The following is a 17,458-nucleotide window of genomic DNA, read 5'->3' as shown; positions in this document are numbered from 1 at the left end:
ATAAGGGCCAGGTTTGTTTTGTTCACTGCTGCTTACCCTGCAATTGCAACCATACCTCTTCCACAGTAAGGGCTCTCTCTCTCTCTCTCTCTCTCTCTCTATATATATATATATATTTAAAGATTTTATTTATTTATTCGACAGAGATAGAGACAGCCAGCGAGAGAGGGAACACAAGCAGGGGGAGTGGGAGAGGAAGAAGCAGGCTCATAGCGGAGGAGCCTGATGTGGGGCTCGATCCCATAACGCCGGGATCACGCCCTGAGCCAAAGGCAGACACTTAACCGCTGTGCCACCCAGGCGCCCCAATATCTGTTGAATAAACATACTCTTTCCCTTTTTCCATAGAAAATCAGCAAAACTAAAAACAGAAGACTAGGGGTAGGAAGGGATAAGATTGTGAGCATGACTACTGCCTTTCACTAAAATCCTTTCTGATTTAGGGGCGCCTGGCTGGCCCAGTCAGTAAAGTGTCTGCCTTCGGCTCAGGCCCCGATCCCAGGGTCCTGGGATCAAGCCCTGCATGGGACACTCTGCTCAACGAGTAGTCTGCTTCTCCCTCTGCCTTTCCCTTCTACTCGTGCTCTCTCTCAAATGAACACTTAAAAAAAAAAATCTTTGATTTAAATGAAAACACATATGTACAAACACATATATCTCCTATCAAAACTTTTTTTTTTTTTTTTTAAGAAAAAGAGGTATCAGAAACACTTAGGAAGTAGATTTGATGGAACTTGGTAACAAGTGTGATGCTGGTACAGAATGGAAGGAAAACGGAGTGTCAAAGAGTGACTGCCAGATTTCTGGTATACTCAGCTGGCACTCCTCCATTCTGGGATTAAGAATGCTGAAGAGGGGTGCCTGGGTGGCTCAGTTGGTTAGGCATCTGCCTCTGGCTCAGGTCATGATCCTGGGATCGAGTCCCGCGTTGGGCTCCCTGATGAGCGGGGAGCCTGCTTCTCCCTCTCCTCCCCCCTTATGCTTTCTCTCACGATCTGTCTCTCTCTCTCTCAAATAAATAAAATCTTAAAAAAAAAAATAAAAGGAGTGCTGGAAGAAAAGTAGAGGGGAGATCACTTCAGTTTGGGGACATTGAATGTGACAGGTTACTGTTAAGACCTCCAAGGACAGGTAACAAGAAGTCAGGTCTAGACTCAGAAAAGAGACCTGTGGTAGGTATGTGAATCTGAGAATAACCCCATATAGTTAAGGCCATTGAAGTTGAGGCCAGAGAGTACGCAGCTTTAAAAAAGAGAAAAAAGCTAAAGTAAAACTCTAAGGAGCACTATTATTTCAAAATGGGGTGGTGAAGGATCAGGTTAGAAGACTGAGGAGTAGCAGCTGGAGAAGGTAAGAGGACCAGATGAATATGGCAGCCAGGAAGATGAGAATATTTCAAGGAAGAGGTCAATTGTATGGAACACTTCTGTAAAGAATGACAGGAAAACTGGAAAGGCTCACTCAAGATCAATGGTGACCTTACCAAAAATTTGGTGGAGTAGATCAAGTGGGTTAAGTGAAAGGGAGACTGGGCATTTTGCCAGAGGTAGGTAGGGGCTGGTAGGATGTAGGATTCGAGCACCATTTTCTTTTCTTTAAAGATTATTTATTTGACAGAGAGAGGGAGAGGGTGGGGGAGAGAGAGCGAGAGCACAAGCAGGGTGAGGGGCAGGGGGAGAAGGTGAAGGAGACTCCCCCCTGAGCAGGGAGCCCGATGCAGGGATCGATCCCAGGACCCCGAGATCATGACCTGAGCTGAAGGCAGACACTTAACAACTGAGCCACCCAGACGCCCCAAGTATCATTTTCTTAAAAAAGGAGTTTGTAACATAATAAATATGCTACATACTTACAATTATATATTAATATGTATTAACACAATAGGATATAGTATGCCAGCATAATTAAATGCAAGTGAAAGGATTCCTTATCAAGAAAGATGTTGAAGATACAGGCAGGGAGAGGTAAATCAGTATTTTATGTCTGGGAATGGTGGGAGTTTTTGTTTTTTTCTTTATAGGGCCACCAGGAAAAGGCTGGATGCAGATGGGGTTGGTTTAGAGTGTGGTTAAGTATTGGGAGTAGTTTCCATCCAATGTCCTCTAGTTCTCTTTGAAATAGATGGCGAGGCCTTTTGACAACTGTAAAGAGGTGATTAAAGGAAAGTACTCAGTTTTGCAGGCCATGTTGAGGGCCCAGTAGAGAGCAGTAATCAGATTTACAGTGGTACTAATTTACTCAATTGTGATTCTCTTTTGCAGGATCAAACCCTCTGGGTGAATACTGACAGTGTGAAAGGATGGATGCTTTTACAGTTGAAGTTTCTCTAGGCAGGAGCAGAAGCAGCTCAAGAGACCTTATAAGGGGGTTCAGGGTAATTGCAAGATAAATGATGGACCATGGAGTCTAGGCTGGTGGAAGATGGTGGTGGGGAAAGCAAAAGAAAGGTGGGAGCTAAATGAGTCCAAAGCAGAAAGATCCTTGACCTGGAGATTTGCACCAGGCTAAGAACAGTTACTGAGCAAGGGAGTCGTTAGGTCACTATCATTTTTTCTTATTAAAGATTTTATTTTTATTTTATTATTTTAAAGATTGTATCTATTTGAGAGAGCGAGTGAGTACATGGGAGCGAGCAGGGGGAGGAGCAGAGGGACAAGCAGACTCCGTGCTGAGCCTGGAGTCGGACGTGGGGCTCGATCCCATTACCCTGAGATCGTGACCCGAGCTGAAATCAGGAGTTGGACGCTTAACCGACCGAGCCCCCCAGGTGCCCCTTATTTATTACTATTATTTATTTTTGAAGATTTTATTTATTTGACAGAGAGAAAGAGGGCACAAGCAGGGGGAGCAGGAGAGGGAGAAGCAGGCTCCCTCAGCCACCCAGGCTCCCCTCCTTTTTTATTTTTAAAAGATTTTATTTAAGTAATCTCTAAACCCAATGTGGGGCTCGAAGTCACAATTCGGGAGATCAAGGGTCACATGCTCCACTAACTGGGTCAGCCAGGCGCCCTCTAGGGTTATTTCTTGAGTAAGCCAGTTGGAAGATGAGTGTGGGATGTCTAGATCCACAATTCATAAGTGATGCAATTGATGCTGATCATGTGCAGGGTCCAGGTGTGTCCACAGCTTTGGGTAGGAGATGGAGGGTAAGAGGAAAAGGTCCCAGGACAAGGAACAGGAACTAGTGTGTGGGACGCGCCCAGAAGAGTTAACACATCAGGCCTGACTGCTAACCTTTAAAATTCCTGCTTACAAGTTTGGTCCTTGGCTGGTATCTGGAAACTTGGATTTCAGGAGGGTTTCTACCATTCCCAGAACTGGTAAGAGTGGCTCACTGCTTGAACGGTTTGATCAATCAATATGGTTTAATTGTGCTTTACTTCTGGAACTCTGGGATTTTCAGATGTGCCAAGCAGACGGTGCCTACATAGCCAGCCCCCAATCAAAACCCTGGGCACTAAGTCTCTAATGAGATTCCCTGGTAGACAACATTCCACACGTGTTGTAACAACTTGTTGCTGGGGGAATGAAATACATCCTGTGTTATTCCACTTCAAAGTCCCCTCAGAAAGTTTGGGCCTGGTTTCCTCCAGACTTTGCCCGTGTCTCTTCTCGTTGCTAACTTTGTTTTGTATCCTTTGCTATGAGATATCGTAGCCTTGATTAGGATTATCCCGGGGTCTCTCAATGCAGATGGGTAAACCACACAGAAGCTGGACACTCGGAAGGACAGAAGTGGGGAGGAAGAGAAAGGCAGGTATCAGACTTTTTAAGAGTGGGTAGTAATGAGATGATTAGATGATCAAAACCAGGAGAGTGAGGGGCGCCTGGGTAGCGCAGTCGTTAAAGCGTCTGCCTTCGGCTCAGGGCGTGATCCCGGCGTGCGGGGATCGAGTCCCACATCGGGCTCCTCCGCTGTGAGCCTGCTTCTTCCTCTCCCACTCCCCCTGCTGTGTTCCCTCTCTCGCTGGCTGTCTCTCCGTCACATAAATAAATAAAATCTTAAAAAACAAAACAAAACAAAAAAAAAACCAGGAGAGTGAGAGGATCACATGAGCCTCAACAAAGTAAGTAGGGGTTTCACCAGGAGGGGCAGGAACAAGGACATCAAGCCCACATCCTGAACACAGGTTTGCAGGGAAAGAAATACTCTAGTGTTCCTACTGGAAGGGTGGTGGGGGGAGCATGTACAGGGGAGGATTAACTGTGTGTCTGCTCTAATCTATACATCTCTGTCTACATCTATAGTACACCAGGGTTTTCTAGTACTTTATGGTCAGTAATAAATTACTTGCAGTAGCATGCTGGTGTGGAGTGGCACCATAGCTGGGCACTACCACCTTTCACACTAAGTCCTCAAGAGGTGTAAATCAGTGCTCCTCTCACCTATTCCAGCTCTGGCTTCTCTTGCAGAGGAAAAAACAGTGCTAGCATTGTTTTGACAGCCAAAAGGTAGAAACTACCTAAATGTGGCATCAACAGTAGAATGGCTAAACTGTGGGCTATTAACACAATGGAATATTACGGTGCAATGAAAACAGTTCACAGCCAAATGCAACAACATGGACTAATCCCACAAACAGTGTTGAACAAAGCTAAGCACCAAAAGAGTATATAGTGTATAATTCAATTTATATAAAGACCAACAAAAAGCAAAAGCCATCTACGCTATTATGAGGCAGGAGAGTAATTTTCCCTGAGGGGCAAGGGGCTACTGGAAGGGAGTTATAGAGGGGTTTCTGGGGTACTGTTAATAACCTGAATCCCAAACTGGGTGCTGTTTACAATTATGATACATGTACTTCTCTGTATATGTTATACTTCAAAACTAAAACGGTGCTACTCAATACATTAAGTGACAGGAGCAAGTTTCACCATAGTACATATACCGTGAATCCATTTTTGCTGAAAAGCACACAGCTGTACAGAACAATGCCAGGCAGAATATACCCAAATAGTGTTGACGATGGTTAGCTTGGGGTGGTGGGACTGTAAATTTCCTTTTCCTCTTAACTGTTTTTAAAGACTATTCCCGGACACCTGGGTGGCTCAGTCAGTTAAGCGTCTGCCTTCAGTTCAGGTCATAATCCCAGGGCCCTGGGATCGAGTCCCACATCGGGCTCCTTGCAGGGAGCCTGCTTGTGCATGCACACACTCGCTCGCTCTCTCTCTGACAAATAAAGTCTTAAAAAAAAAAAAAAAAGACCATTTCCATACTGCCCATATTCTTTCTTTTTTTTTAAGTAAGCTCTATGCCCAATGTGGGGCTTGAACTTACGGCCCTGAGATCAAGAGTCGCATGCTCTACTGTCTAAGCCAGCCAGGAACCCCATACTGTCCATTTTCTTTTTAAATATATGACTTTTGCAAAAATACAATAGCAATACCTATTTCCATTTTATAAACTGCAACCTACCCGCTTTGGGACAGAGCAATGCTATTAAACACAAAGGAAGAGAGCAAGTGATAACCAACACCTAACCAACCCATAAAGAAAAAATTTACAAAACCATTTCAGCACAAGCAAAATCCTGAATTGCAATGTTGGGATTTGCATTCTCATCAACAATCCTGTGTGAGGCTAGCACTGGAGGATTACCAGGATTAGGTGAGTACCAGGATTAGAGAGGCACACTCCAGACACCTAGTAAACACGCTCCCGTCCTTTGTACTGGGACGACTATCAACCATTCACTGGAATTCATTACACTGTCGCCTGGGCCCAGGCTTCTCACACCCCCGCAAGACTGGCATTCTTTACTCTCTCCTTCCACTCTCAGACTACTCTTCAAGTCTGGAGGCAAAGGCAAGACTTACTAAATGGAGTCACACTAAGAAAGCCTTATTACTGAGCTAAAATATGCTTTGGCCTCGCAGTGCTACTTTCTTTATGAACCACAACATGGGCATCGGTGCGTTTTAAAGCATTTCCTTAAAATCAACATTCATTATGAACTGGAATCAGATTCAGGTCTATTTTGATACGTCTATGAGCTAAACCTGAAAACATTTTTATCAGTCAGCCAAGTTCGTTAAATATGAACCAAGCTGGAATTTAAAGGACACCCACACCACTGGCTCACAGCTCTGCACCATCACTGAGAACAGAAACCACATTAGATTCATAGTCTCACCACGTGCTCGTGGAGCCAGATTTATAAATGTCTCAAAACCACAAGCTTGCTTTTACTAACACTGGCTCTGAAAAACAGAAGAACCTTTGCATCACTCCTCCTCAGAAGTTTGGGATTCTCCCAAGACCAATGCCTGGGACCTGTACCTCTAGCTTCCCAGTGCACACACTCGCTGGCTGCCTGGCTGCCGTTGGCCTCCAAGCCCCTGTTGCTCAAAGCTACACTCCCTTGCTTCCCTCACTTCACCAACTCCCAGTCAGGGAATACCTCTTCCAAGAAGTTGTCCTTGTGTCTCCTTGGGAGGAGCGAGGGCAGCCTGCTCTGAGCAAACCTCAATTTAGCATCCTCAGATTCAGAGATTAAAGGTGCTACTTTACTCTCCTAAGTTGGCTTCCAACTGTATTCTTATCTTTAAAAAACACAGTCAAAACGGATAAAGTGACATGTGACGTGTGAGCTCCTTAGATCTCACTCACCTCCATTATTTTATCACACTGACCTCTCCCGACGGTCACAGTTTAAACGAGCTCTGAACCAACAGGGCCGAGGCATCCCATCACACTGCATCTGTGCACGATTAGACCCGAGTGATTAGCACACAGACGTGCAGAAGGCGCAACTTCTCAGATAACCCACAGAACCAGGGACAATGGCCATGTAAAACGGAGACACAGAAACAACACACACCCTTTTCCTGTATGCCAGGAATGAAAAACTAAGTCTCAGTACTCAAATCAGCCAAACCGTAGGAAATTTGAGTCTCTGTCTCCCTGTGTTCTCCTGGATTCTGTCCTGAGGAAATGCCCCCATCACAACCTGGATATACTGGATTTGGAAGGATGGGGAAATGGTAAAATAATCCTGTGAAAACTTCACCAAGGCCCTCTAAGGAGGGGGCTAGATGAGGTTATCTGGTGGTGCCGTTTTAAAGTGGTTTTTCTAAACCTGCTTATCAGAACTACCTGTGGGACTCGGACTGATGCCCAGGCTCCTCTATGGAACTTCAGACTCCAGACACTCGAGGTGTGGGGTATGGCAATTTGTACTTGACAAACGCCCCTCAGCAGATCTGGAGAAGAGATCTGTGAACCATTTCTTGAGGGAGACCGGGATGCAATGGTAATTTAATGGCTTTCCAAAACACTGACTGTGCCACTGCCAAGTAAGGTCCCTTTATACCTTGTCCTTTCATAGTCCACGTAAACACGATTTCTTCAGTAGATGTTTTTAAAGATTTTGGGGGAGGGAAAGAATTAATTCCCCTCTCATCATCTTCTCTTGTAGAGGGACTTCAGCCAGTAGTTCTCAAACTGGAAGGGCCACCGTTGTACTTTGGGCTGGACAACTGGCTATGTGGCAACATCGAGCATACTGCAGGATTTTGTCACCCTGGCCCTTACTCTTAAATGCCAGTGGTGGTCCTTAGCCACTTTGACAACCAAAACACATCCCCTCATACTCCTAAATGCTCTTAGGATGTCAGTTCAAACCCTGATTAAGAGCCATTGAGCTGGATTAACACCCCTGACCTCTCTCCCTTCGCCCTAGAAGTCCTGCTTTTTCAGGGGGAGACAAGGTCTATCCAACAAATGAGGTTAGGAGTCAGCCCTTCCCTCTCTCCTCTTTCACACCTGTGTGCCCACAGAGGGAGCATTTTAGCCTGAGCCTTCCAGCTTGGCCTGTGCCTGGCTGGCTCAGTCACCTCAAGACGGGGACTGCAACTCAAGAACACTCTGCACCCTAGTGGGGGACAAAGGGGCTTCTGGTTTCCAGCTTCTTAAGCACCTACAACAATAAATAAATCTTGGGAAAAATGCTAGAAACTAGTTATTTTAGAGAATATAAACATAACCGTAATTCCATTCTTAAACTTAAAAGAGGTCTTTCATTGTTTCTTTCTACAGTAAGATGATATTACTATTTAAAGAGAAAGAACTTTGACGAACATTTTTTATTTAACAGTTTTATTCTGTCTTAGAATAAAAACCTTGCTTCAATATTGTAAGGTGCACTGCAGGTATGCCATGCTGCCAGTTATTATTGGGGCACCAAATGCCTTAGTCAGTGACCCAGAGGGCTTGGAAAACACGTGAATTCATACTTTCGGAGCATGTAGAACTGGTATTTACAGCTTTTCTTGAAACTGGCCCTGGACATCTCAAACAGTCTACATAGGTATTATCATAGCACTTGCTTTGATGTTCAGAATGCTTCGGAAATGTGTTCAATATCATGATTTGTGGGTCCTCCAAAAGGTTTTGTTGTTAACATGCAAGCAAACAGTATTAAGCAACATTATCTAAACTATGGCTGCCAAGTACTGGACCTTAAACGAAACCAAATTACAAAACATTTCCTTGTAGAGCTATACAAAAGATATAAAATTAAAATTAAAAATATCAACCATCTTTAAATATTCCAATTCTCCTACAGTGCAGTTTTCCACATCTTTATCACTATTTAATACTTTAAGGAGAAAGTTAACAAAAATCAAAATAGATAAAAATATTTAAATCTTTGGATCCCTTTATTTCATGGCCTTCATAAAAACACAAAAGCGGCCAGATTTTTTTTCCACTATAGCTTAAAATATCAAAAAGATTTACTAGTGATTTATAATTAGCAATGAACTCTACTACCGAGTCATTTGTGGGCCATGGGCCCAAGGACCAGTGTTAGGATATCTTATAGGTTGCCAAAATAATTTCTAGCATTCTGAATCCTCTTGAAATATAATGGAATGAATCAAGGTATCACGACAAAATTCCAGGCATATCAGGAAGAACAGGTTAATCGATGCCCAGTTTTATTGTCTTAAAAAAGGGGAGGGTGCTTATTTGAAAATACAGCTAAGTACATTCTTATCTATGATTATTTACATTCATATACTGAAAATATTTATTATTTGGACAAATCCTGTGATATGCCATTTGTTATAAAATGAAGTTCTTACAATGAGTGCGAGTAATTTATCCTTTTCAGATAATGGAAGAATGTATCAAATCTTCATTTATGTTCCAAACATTAAAAAAAAAAAATCAAAATCAAAAATCTGAAGCCGGGAAAGCTATGAAAAAAGACCCACCACCCATAGCTCTGCTCCTCAGCACATCAACTTCTGCAAGGACACAGTATGTTTGCTGACTTTAAAATGTTTATTCTTTAAAAAATTAGTTGCTTTTTATACAGCTATACAAAGTTCTTAATGTTTCTTTGGCAATGGAATATAATGGAATTTTACAACTATATAAAAAAGTTACCTTTGCCTAAGAAACAGTATTTACTGTGTACATAGTTGACTGACAAAATTCTCTACCATCCAGCATCCTAATTAATTGACGAAATAAGCTACCTCAAAGGGGATATTACAGGATTTCCAAAAAGAAAGAAAGAAAGAGAAAGATATAAGAGACACACACGCGCGAGCACACACACACATACACACAACCTTCTGTGGCTCAAAACACAGTATCACGGCCCTATCTGCAGGCAACTTACAATAATTGCCAAATACAATTTAGTGATAAGAAAAATCCTTTCAGTGATGAAAAAATACTTAAAAGTCCCATTGAAGTACTGTTGTAGTTTAACTATACATAAGAAATTACTTAACCTTCTGCTATTCCAAATATATTTAATGCTCATTTTTTAAGATGAGCCTTCCCCCCCCAAAAGTAACTGCATTGTATCTTTGAAATTAAGCAGAAAAACAAACAAACAAACAAAAACCCAGTGCTGGTGACAAATATACAGCAAATTCACTTCTTCATTCTTCTCAAAGACTGTAACCAATTCTCAGGACCATGAAGAGCTAGAAATCCACCTATTTTCAAAGACTTGTTTGTAGACTATGCAGCAACTTTGTTGTCTTTCTAAAAAGGAAAAAAAAATTAGCTCATGTTTCAAATTATCGGTTTATTAGTAAGTACTTCTAATTTACTTAAAAGTACACTTCCTATTACTTTCAAATATACCCTCCTTTTCCTTTCATGTATAAATCTATTTTACTAATTTCCAGGAAACATTTTATGACTTCCACACCCAGCAGTAGCTCATTATTTGTTAACTGCATTTTCCAGTTAGTAGAGGTTACAGCAGTGGTGGGGTGGTGTGGGCTGGTTCCAACAAGAAGGCCCCTAAGATACAGGCATACCTCACCATCTTTGGTTGCATCTTAATAATTTTTAAACACAATGAAAGAACTTAAAATTAACCTTCAACTTAGCAGTCAAGCTCATCAAATACAATTGACAACATACTCTGGAAAAGGATTAATAAAATCCTGAAGTCTTTGATGTCTTTACTAAGCAATAAAATATCCAGACAGTAAAATAACTTTCTCTCCAAAGTTTCATGCCAGGAGAAAGCAATGATTCAGAAATTCATTTTAAAAGGGTAACTTTTAAATTCAAAATCACAGTTGACTGGGTAATTTTTAAAAAGTAACCAGGAAAAAAACAAAAATCTAAAGGAGCCCCTGGCTTTCCATTGAGACTAATCCTAATCAAAAGTCCTGTACATTAACAACAGAGCCAGGAGCTACTGTTTTCCTCAGGACTAGTTGTTATCACATGCCTGATTTTTACTGCTGATTCTCATTTTGACTGTTAGAAATACATTATTTCCTATGCTAAAGACCTAACTTTATCTGTGTATACAGCACCAAACCATTTGTATAATGTCATTAAATTGGAATATATATGGCATGGTGTAAATTAAATTGGTGCAGAAAGAAATAAACTGAAGATAATCCCACCCCACAATCCCCAACCAAAGCCAACCTTCACATGCCCCGATTTTTTTTTTTTTTTTTACCTTTCAGAAAGTTGTACGATCAATCCAGACCTATTTTAGGGTCCAAAAGCTGTGGTTTTCTGAAAGGTAAAAAAAAGCAAGAAAGAGAAGGAGAGAGAAGGGAGGAGGAAAGGGATACAGAGAAACAGAGGGGAAAAAGAAGGAAAATAAAAGGGGGAAAGGGAGAGAGAGTACCATGCTGAGTCATTTCCGTTACCTCTTTGTTTCTGGACCCTACCTGAAGAAATAGACTCAAACGGAAGGTAACCTCCTTAGCAGCAGCATATAAAATAGGAGCTGACTATACTCTTATTACAAACCCAACCTGATCTCCTCGTCCCCCACCCCCACAAAGCACCACAGGACAAAGCTTAAAACAAGTTTATGTTTCTAACGTTATCCTTAATGAAAACTGGGCTAGAAGTTAAAGACAGTAAGTTTTGGCTTTACTAGCTTGTACCTAGATCAAGAGAGTTAACCTCTCTGGGTCCTTCCTTGGTTTCCTAACTATCTACTGGGGGTAGGGTGAGAGAGAGCTTATAGTTCAGCTGGTATTTTTAAGGAGTTCTAAAAATCTACAATCCTACTTTGCCCATGTTTTCATTAAACAACCAGACTTGCTGTTGCTCACCTCAAAACTAATGATTCATGCCAATAGAGCACAAAGAAGAAACCCAACCCATTACACGAAGGCTGCTGTAATTTACCAATGACCTCCATTTCTCTAAGAAGTATTAGATGTAGTTTTAGAAAGGAGTTTAATCCTTGAAGGTAAATTTCCTTCATGTAATAGTGATCACTCACTATTTCCGTCTTTAAAGGTGCCAGGTGAAAATGATTTAGAAGGCGCAGAATGCGGAGAAGGTCAGGGCTCTAGTGCCAGACACAAGGGTCATTTAACTTTGGAATGGATAATCAAGGATTAGCCACACTGATGGACCTTCTCCCTTACTGAAGGTTGAAACAGTGTATTCCTAATCAATATGCTGAGCACTTACTTCAAGCCCACTATGGTTCCATGTCCACTGGTGGAAATGAAAGTAAAATACACGTTCACTAATGCCAAGAGGCTCTTATCTAGCTGGAAATGCAGAACAAAACAAATGAAATACAGAACATGAGTGTATTTAAAATGTGTGCCGATGAAAGCAGATACCATAGGAGTCAGAAAAGGAAGAAATCAGTGCAGGAAGGAAGAGAAGTTTCCAAGGACAGAGCAAACCTTGGACAAGATTGTGAAGGGTGTGGAAGAACCCCCTGACTTTTAGCTGTGTCTCTCTCCCCACTGGACTAAAACACCAAGAAGGCTGGGACTGCATCTGTTTGCTTACCGCTAATACCCAGCACGGTGCATGCCATATATGAAGAATTCAATATATTTGGTCAACAAATGAGGTCAAAGTTGGAATCAAGGACAATGTGTATAAGCATTGATCATGAGTCAACTTGCTTGAACCAGACAGCTTAAAGGGCAATGAGAAATGGGGCTGGATATAGCAGTGGGATCTTCCCAGAGTAAGAAGAGCAGGCAGTACGATGCCACATTAGAACCTTCTTATCACCAGGGCAATACCTAGGGCCTAGTCAATCTATCACACCCTGAAACACCCAGGCAGAGGCTGGACTATTTGTCAAGGATACACTGATGTGGATAAAGACTCACGCCGATAACTTCTACAATGCATTCTAATTCTGCAACGTGTGTGATAGGGTTTTTCAAGGGAGGCTCAAAATGACTGAACAGTGAAACAAAGCTTCAAAAAGTCTGAATTAATAAATGCATGTACCACGCACACAGCAGTTATTCAAAGGTTTATTGATGACTGTTCAGATAATAGGAAATAACAGTCCACAATCTCACAGATGATATGACAGCTATTTTTTTCAAATATGTGCAGAATTATCATGAAGAGGAGTATGTATATTCTGTGTGCTTACAAGGGTAGAGTTAAACTAAGAGTGAAGATACAGGGGAAAAGATCTTCACCCACATTGTGAAATCCTACCAATTAGACCATCCCTGGGGTGGGATGGATGCTCTTAGGAAAAGCAAGCTGCCAGCCCCTATACGGGATACTTCAGGACTCAAGGCTTGGCCAGGAGCTCAGATCTCTCAGATGCTTTCCAACTCTGAGACTTTTAATGATCTTTAAAATGTATGTTTGATAAACATGTAACTCTGTTTCCAAAAATGTAAAAACTGAGGGCCTGAAAGGGTTAGCGATTCAACTGAGGTCACACTAACAACAATCTAGAATTTTCATCAGGATCCAAGTTTAATTTAAACGTACTTTTTCTCAAGCCAAGTTGACTCAATGTGGTCTTCAACAAGGAGCTGTCATAGATTCTTCAACAGGTAGCTGATATGCCTGAAGTGAGGTAAAGAGACTGAATGTCTGCAGACCAATCAGTGGGTTACTTTGGTAGTGGGCAAGGACATCGAATAGGAACAAATGTGGGAATGTGGAAAGGGGCTATCGCCACACTGTTAGCCAGTGTGGATGCTGGGGTGGTGGGAAGGCAAGAAGATGGTAAGGTCATTTTGAAGAAGGTCAAGTTTAAGTTAGTCAAAGGACATAGAGCAGATAAAGGTGGAGAAATGCAGGGGGAAGCACACAAGGTCCAAGCTGAAAAACAAATTAAAAGCTACGAATCAACAAGCTCACAAAAGGGAGGAGGAAAGAAAGGGGAAGGGAAAGAAGTAGGAACAAGAAAGGGGAAGAAGAGCGAGCACACACATGAGCACGAAAGCTTTTATTTATTTTTTGTTTTTTTAAAGATTTTATTTATTTATTTGAGAAAGAGTGAGAGAAAGCATGAGAGGGGGAAGGGTCAGAGAAAGAAGCAGACTCCCCACAGAGCGGGGAACCCAATGTGGGACTCGATGCCGTGGAGTCTGGGATCATGACCCGAGCTGAAGGCAGACGCTTAACCGACTGAGCCACCCAGGCACCCCGAGCATGAAAGCTTTTAAGGAGCAAAGTGAACATTCTATGTAGAAGGCATGGGTGAAAAGGTCCTGAGATAATAATAAGCTTGGCACTGCAAGAAGGTGGTCCACATATCTGTAGCAGAGTGAATGAAGAAAGGGGAGTCCCAACAGCAAACAGGACAAGAGCCAGTATAAGACTTCTGATCTGGAGAAGCAGATCATGAAGTGTTTTCAGGCTGTGTTGAGGAACATGTGTTATTATTATTATTATTATTTTAAAAGATTTTATATTAAAAAAAAAGATTTTATTTTTAAGTAATCTCAACACCCAACATGGGGCTCAAAGTCACAACCCCAAGATTAAGAGTCGCATGCTCTGTGCACTGGGTGTTATACACAACTAATGAATCATCAAGCCTTACATCGGAAACCGGGGATGTACTGTATGGTGACTAACATAATATAATAAAAAATCATTAAAAAAAAAAAAAAAAAAAAAAAAGAGTTGCATGCTCTACCAACTGAGCCAGCCAGGTGCCCCGGAACATGTGTCATTTTTAAAAAGAAAAACAAAACAAAACAAAAACATCCCAAATAACAGTATTTTTAAAAAAACTAGGAAGAAAGATTCCAAGTTGGGTGGGTGGTTATTAGTGTCAAATACGTCAGAGGGGTTAAGGGCAAATATCTGTGAAAAGGCTACTGAATTCTGTAAGCAAAAGGCCACTGGCAAGGGCAGTAATAAGAACAATAATAGCGACAAGCAATGGGCATTCTGTAACTCCTAAGACATAGTCTCCCAGCTAGAATGGCAATTTTGCAAGTTACAAGTCCTGCAGCTACACCAGGCCACCACAGCTGGATAGCCTGAGCTAATGACTTGAGGCTAATTTTAAGTAGTCTTGGCTGGATGACACAATATTAGAGGTGTCAGAATTATCAGACCAGACCCCAAAGCCACTAACATCGATCCTACAAGAAGGATCTCAACAATGGCCAGTTTCAAATAATGGACAAAATTCCTGCCAGTACGACTTTTTGTTTCCAGCTGCCCTTTGTAATTCCTAGATCTCTTTACAAGGGGATTTTGATCCTTTCTGTGATTATATAATCTTCCTCTCCACTGAACCTAAACATGAGTAAACTAGGAGAGTGACACTGACTTCATCTACAGACTTCTTTCAATAAATTAACTATACATATAAACATATAATACAGAGCTACGTAGTTTTCTAGCAGCAGTTCTCAAATGCCAATATATCACCGTATTTTCAAGACCAAGGTAAAATAAGAAAACCAGGGAAAATGCAGTTGAATTTTCCACAAAACTCAATTAAGAGCACTGACTCCGGAACAAACTTACCAGGCTCATGACGCCGCAGCATCACTTACTAGCTGATCCTGGACAAGGTATTTAATGTCTCTATACCTATTTCTTCTTCTGTAAGATGGTATTAAGAACAGAACTTCCTTAATACATTTTTGGGGGAAATTTTACTAGTCCATGAAATCTAAATCCATGGTTCTACAATAAAAAAGACCCCTCCCACCCTAATCTCCTTTCTATCTCTTACTTCCTCCAATTGAAAAGAAAACAGTTAGAAACTTTGGACTCATCAGCCAAGAAGTTACTGCTCCTTAAAATTATATAAACAACCTAATCCCCCACTGAACAGTCAAACTGAAAGTTATACACAAATGTCTCAAAAACATTCACTCAAAATAAATAAGAGTAAAACCATTTTGAATTTCATAAAACTGCATACCAACCCCAAAGCATATAATACTTACCCTGTATTCAAAATCTGCAAACTCCCTGCCCCCACGACCTCCTCTGAATCCACCACGAAATCCTCGAGGGGTGGTGAAGGTACCACCTCTGCCACCACCACGCCCTCGGCCACCACGGAAACCAAGACCTCCTCTGCCTCTGTACCCGCCGCGGCCACGGTTTGGACGAAGTGGGATTCCAAATGTTTCGGCATTTAATCTTCTTTCTTCAGCCCAGGTTGGTCTCCGTTCTCTGTCATAAGAACAAATAATCTCTAATGTATTGGGTTTAAGAACATGTTCCAAAAAAACTATGTGGCACTAATTCCCAAACTAAGGACAAATAAATCCTAAAGATCAAATAAAAATAAGCAACTTATCTAAGTCATCACAAACTGTCCATGGCATATGTTCCCATAATATTCTGTTAAACCTCACGTGAAAATGTGACTGGTATTAGTCTCTTTCAAATACACCGTAACAGCCCCCAATATAATGGGAATTCAAATACAGTAGGACTGGCAATTGACTCCTCTCTCCCCTCAGTCCCCATTTGAGAGAGGGCAAAGCCAAGAAAGGGAACTCTGTCTCAGGAAGCTGGGAGAAGGAAAGTCAGTCTTTGTATGCAGGAAAGTAAGCACCTAGTATGCTCCTAGCCCAATCCCTAGACCTGATGTCAGAAGCAAGTGTTTAAATTGATACTGCTGTTGTCCTACAGCCCAGACAATCCAGAACTCAGATCAGAATCATCCCCCTCCATGTTTACGCTGAAGTAGACAACTGCCACCAGGTGGCACCAAACTACGGTTAGGAAAAGGAAAATTTGGAATGGGTAGCAGAAACTCTAGAACTCCTGTTAACGCTGGATCCTTTAAGTAACCTGACAATTTTCTGGACCCACATTTGCTGCGATATGGCCAAGTTTTACTGTATCAGCAAACTTCAAGTAACATTAGCATTTTTGGCCATGGCTTCATTTGAACTACACTGTAGAGGAGTAAAGTAAAAGGTCTTACTTAGATGAATGCTTTTGTTTTAATTACTAATTTTCAAATGTGAATGCATCCCTAAACAAAAGTATACGATTACTTCTTCTTCACAAGGAGTACTATCATTGAAAATTTTAGTATGGATTATTTTCTTTTAGCAAAATAAAACAATAAAAAATTGTAGTCCTTAGATATTTTTAAGTAGTCATTAAACTTTGTGAATTTATAGGAAATTACTTCATACTTCAATCTCCTAAGAGCATAAAAGAAGCTTAAAAGACTGTACCTATTATCATCACAAGAAATATTATCAAAGAAGGATTTGGTTTTGTCATAATAGCAGTTAGGGCCAAGTGGATCTTCCTCGTCTGCATTTCCTTCACTGTTTTGGGTATCGACTCCTGAGTCTCCTTTATCTTCACCATTTATAGGCTTCTCCTGCTTCTCAAGTTTGTCTTCTAATGAAAAACAAGCACATACCAGAAAGTCAAGATTTATATTAAACATCCACAATACACAAGCCAAATAAGAACATGTTCTAAATAGAAAAATAAACTCACCTTTCAACTTAAGTTTATTATGAAATTCTCTGTCTATTTCCTCCTTGTTAAACTGTGCATTTGCACTTTCAAAGTCAAAGTCTTTCTCAAATTTCATTGGACCATCTCGTCGAATACCAAATCGTCCCCTGCCACCTCGATGACCCCCACGCCCTCTCCTTGGAGCTGAAGGAGCACCTGGAACTATGTCAGTAAAGACAGAATAAGCTGGTGTAAGACAGAATCTATTAATATGGTCTTTATTAAATGGGCAACAACAAAAATGCTTTTTAGAAGTCT

At 41.3% G+C, this 17,458-nt stretch overlaps 1 protein-coding gene across 6 annotated transcripts in view; it reads right to left on the bottom strand.

Moving 5' to 3' along the window:
* Window positions 1-8,917: 8,917 nt before the first annotated feature.
* The window catches only part of LSM14A (LSM14A mRNA processing body assembly factor), a 54,307-nt gene continuing 45,766 nt past the window's right edge, over window positions 8,918-17,458 (bottom strand). For 2 of the 6 annotated variants that reach the window (XM_044378919.3, XM_026484304.4), the window contains 4 exons: window positions 17,180-17,362; window positions 16,906-17,077; window positions 15,652-15,883; window positions 8,918-10,006 (listed from right to left, as the gene is read on the bottom strand). In XM_044378919.3, the coding sequence (XP_044234854.1) occupies window positions 9,983-10,006; window positions 15,652-15,883; window positions 16,906-17,077; window positions 17,180-17,362 (611 nt within the window). In that variant the 3' untranslated portion in view covers window positions 8,918-9,982. Of the gene's footprint in view, window positions 10,007-10,949; window positions 11,009-13,219; window positions 13,298-15,651; window positions 15,884-16,905; window positions 17,078-17,179; window positions 17,363-17,458 lie in introns of those variants that run through there. The other 4 variants (XM_044378918.3, XM_026484303.4, XM_026484305.4 and 1 more) reach the window with 2 other exon arrangements.

The sequence above is a fragment of the Ursus arctos genome, unplaced genomic scaffold (assembly GCF_023065955.2).
Source record: "Ursus arctos isolate Adak ecotype North America unplaced genomic scaffold, UrsArc2.0 scaffold_19, whole genome shotgun sequence".
NCBI classification, from domain to species: Eukaryota; Metazoa; Chordata; class Mammalia; order Carnivora; family Ursidae; genus Ursus; species Ursus arctos.
Note: the sequence above shows the minus strand (reverse complement) of the source record. Positions and strands in the feature narration are given on the sequence as shown.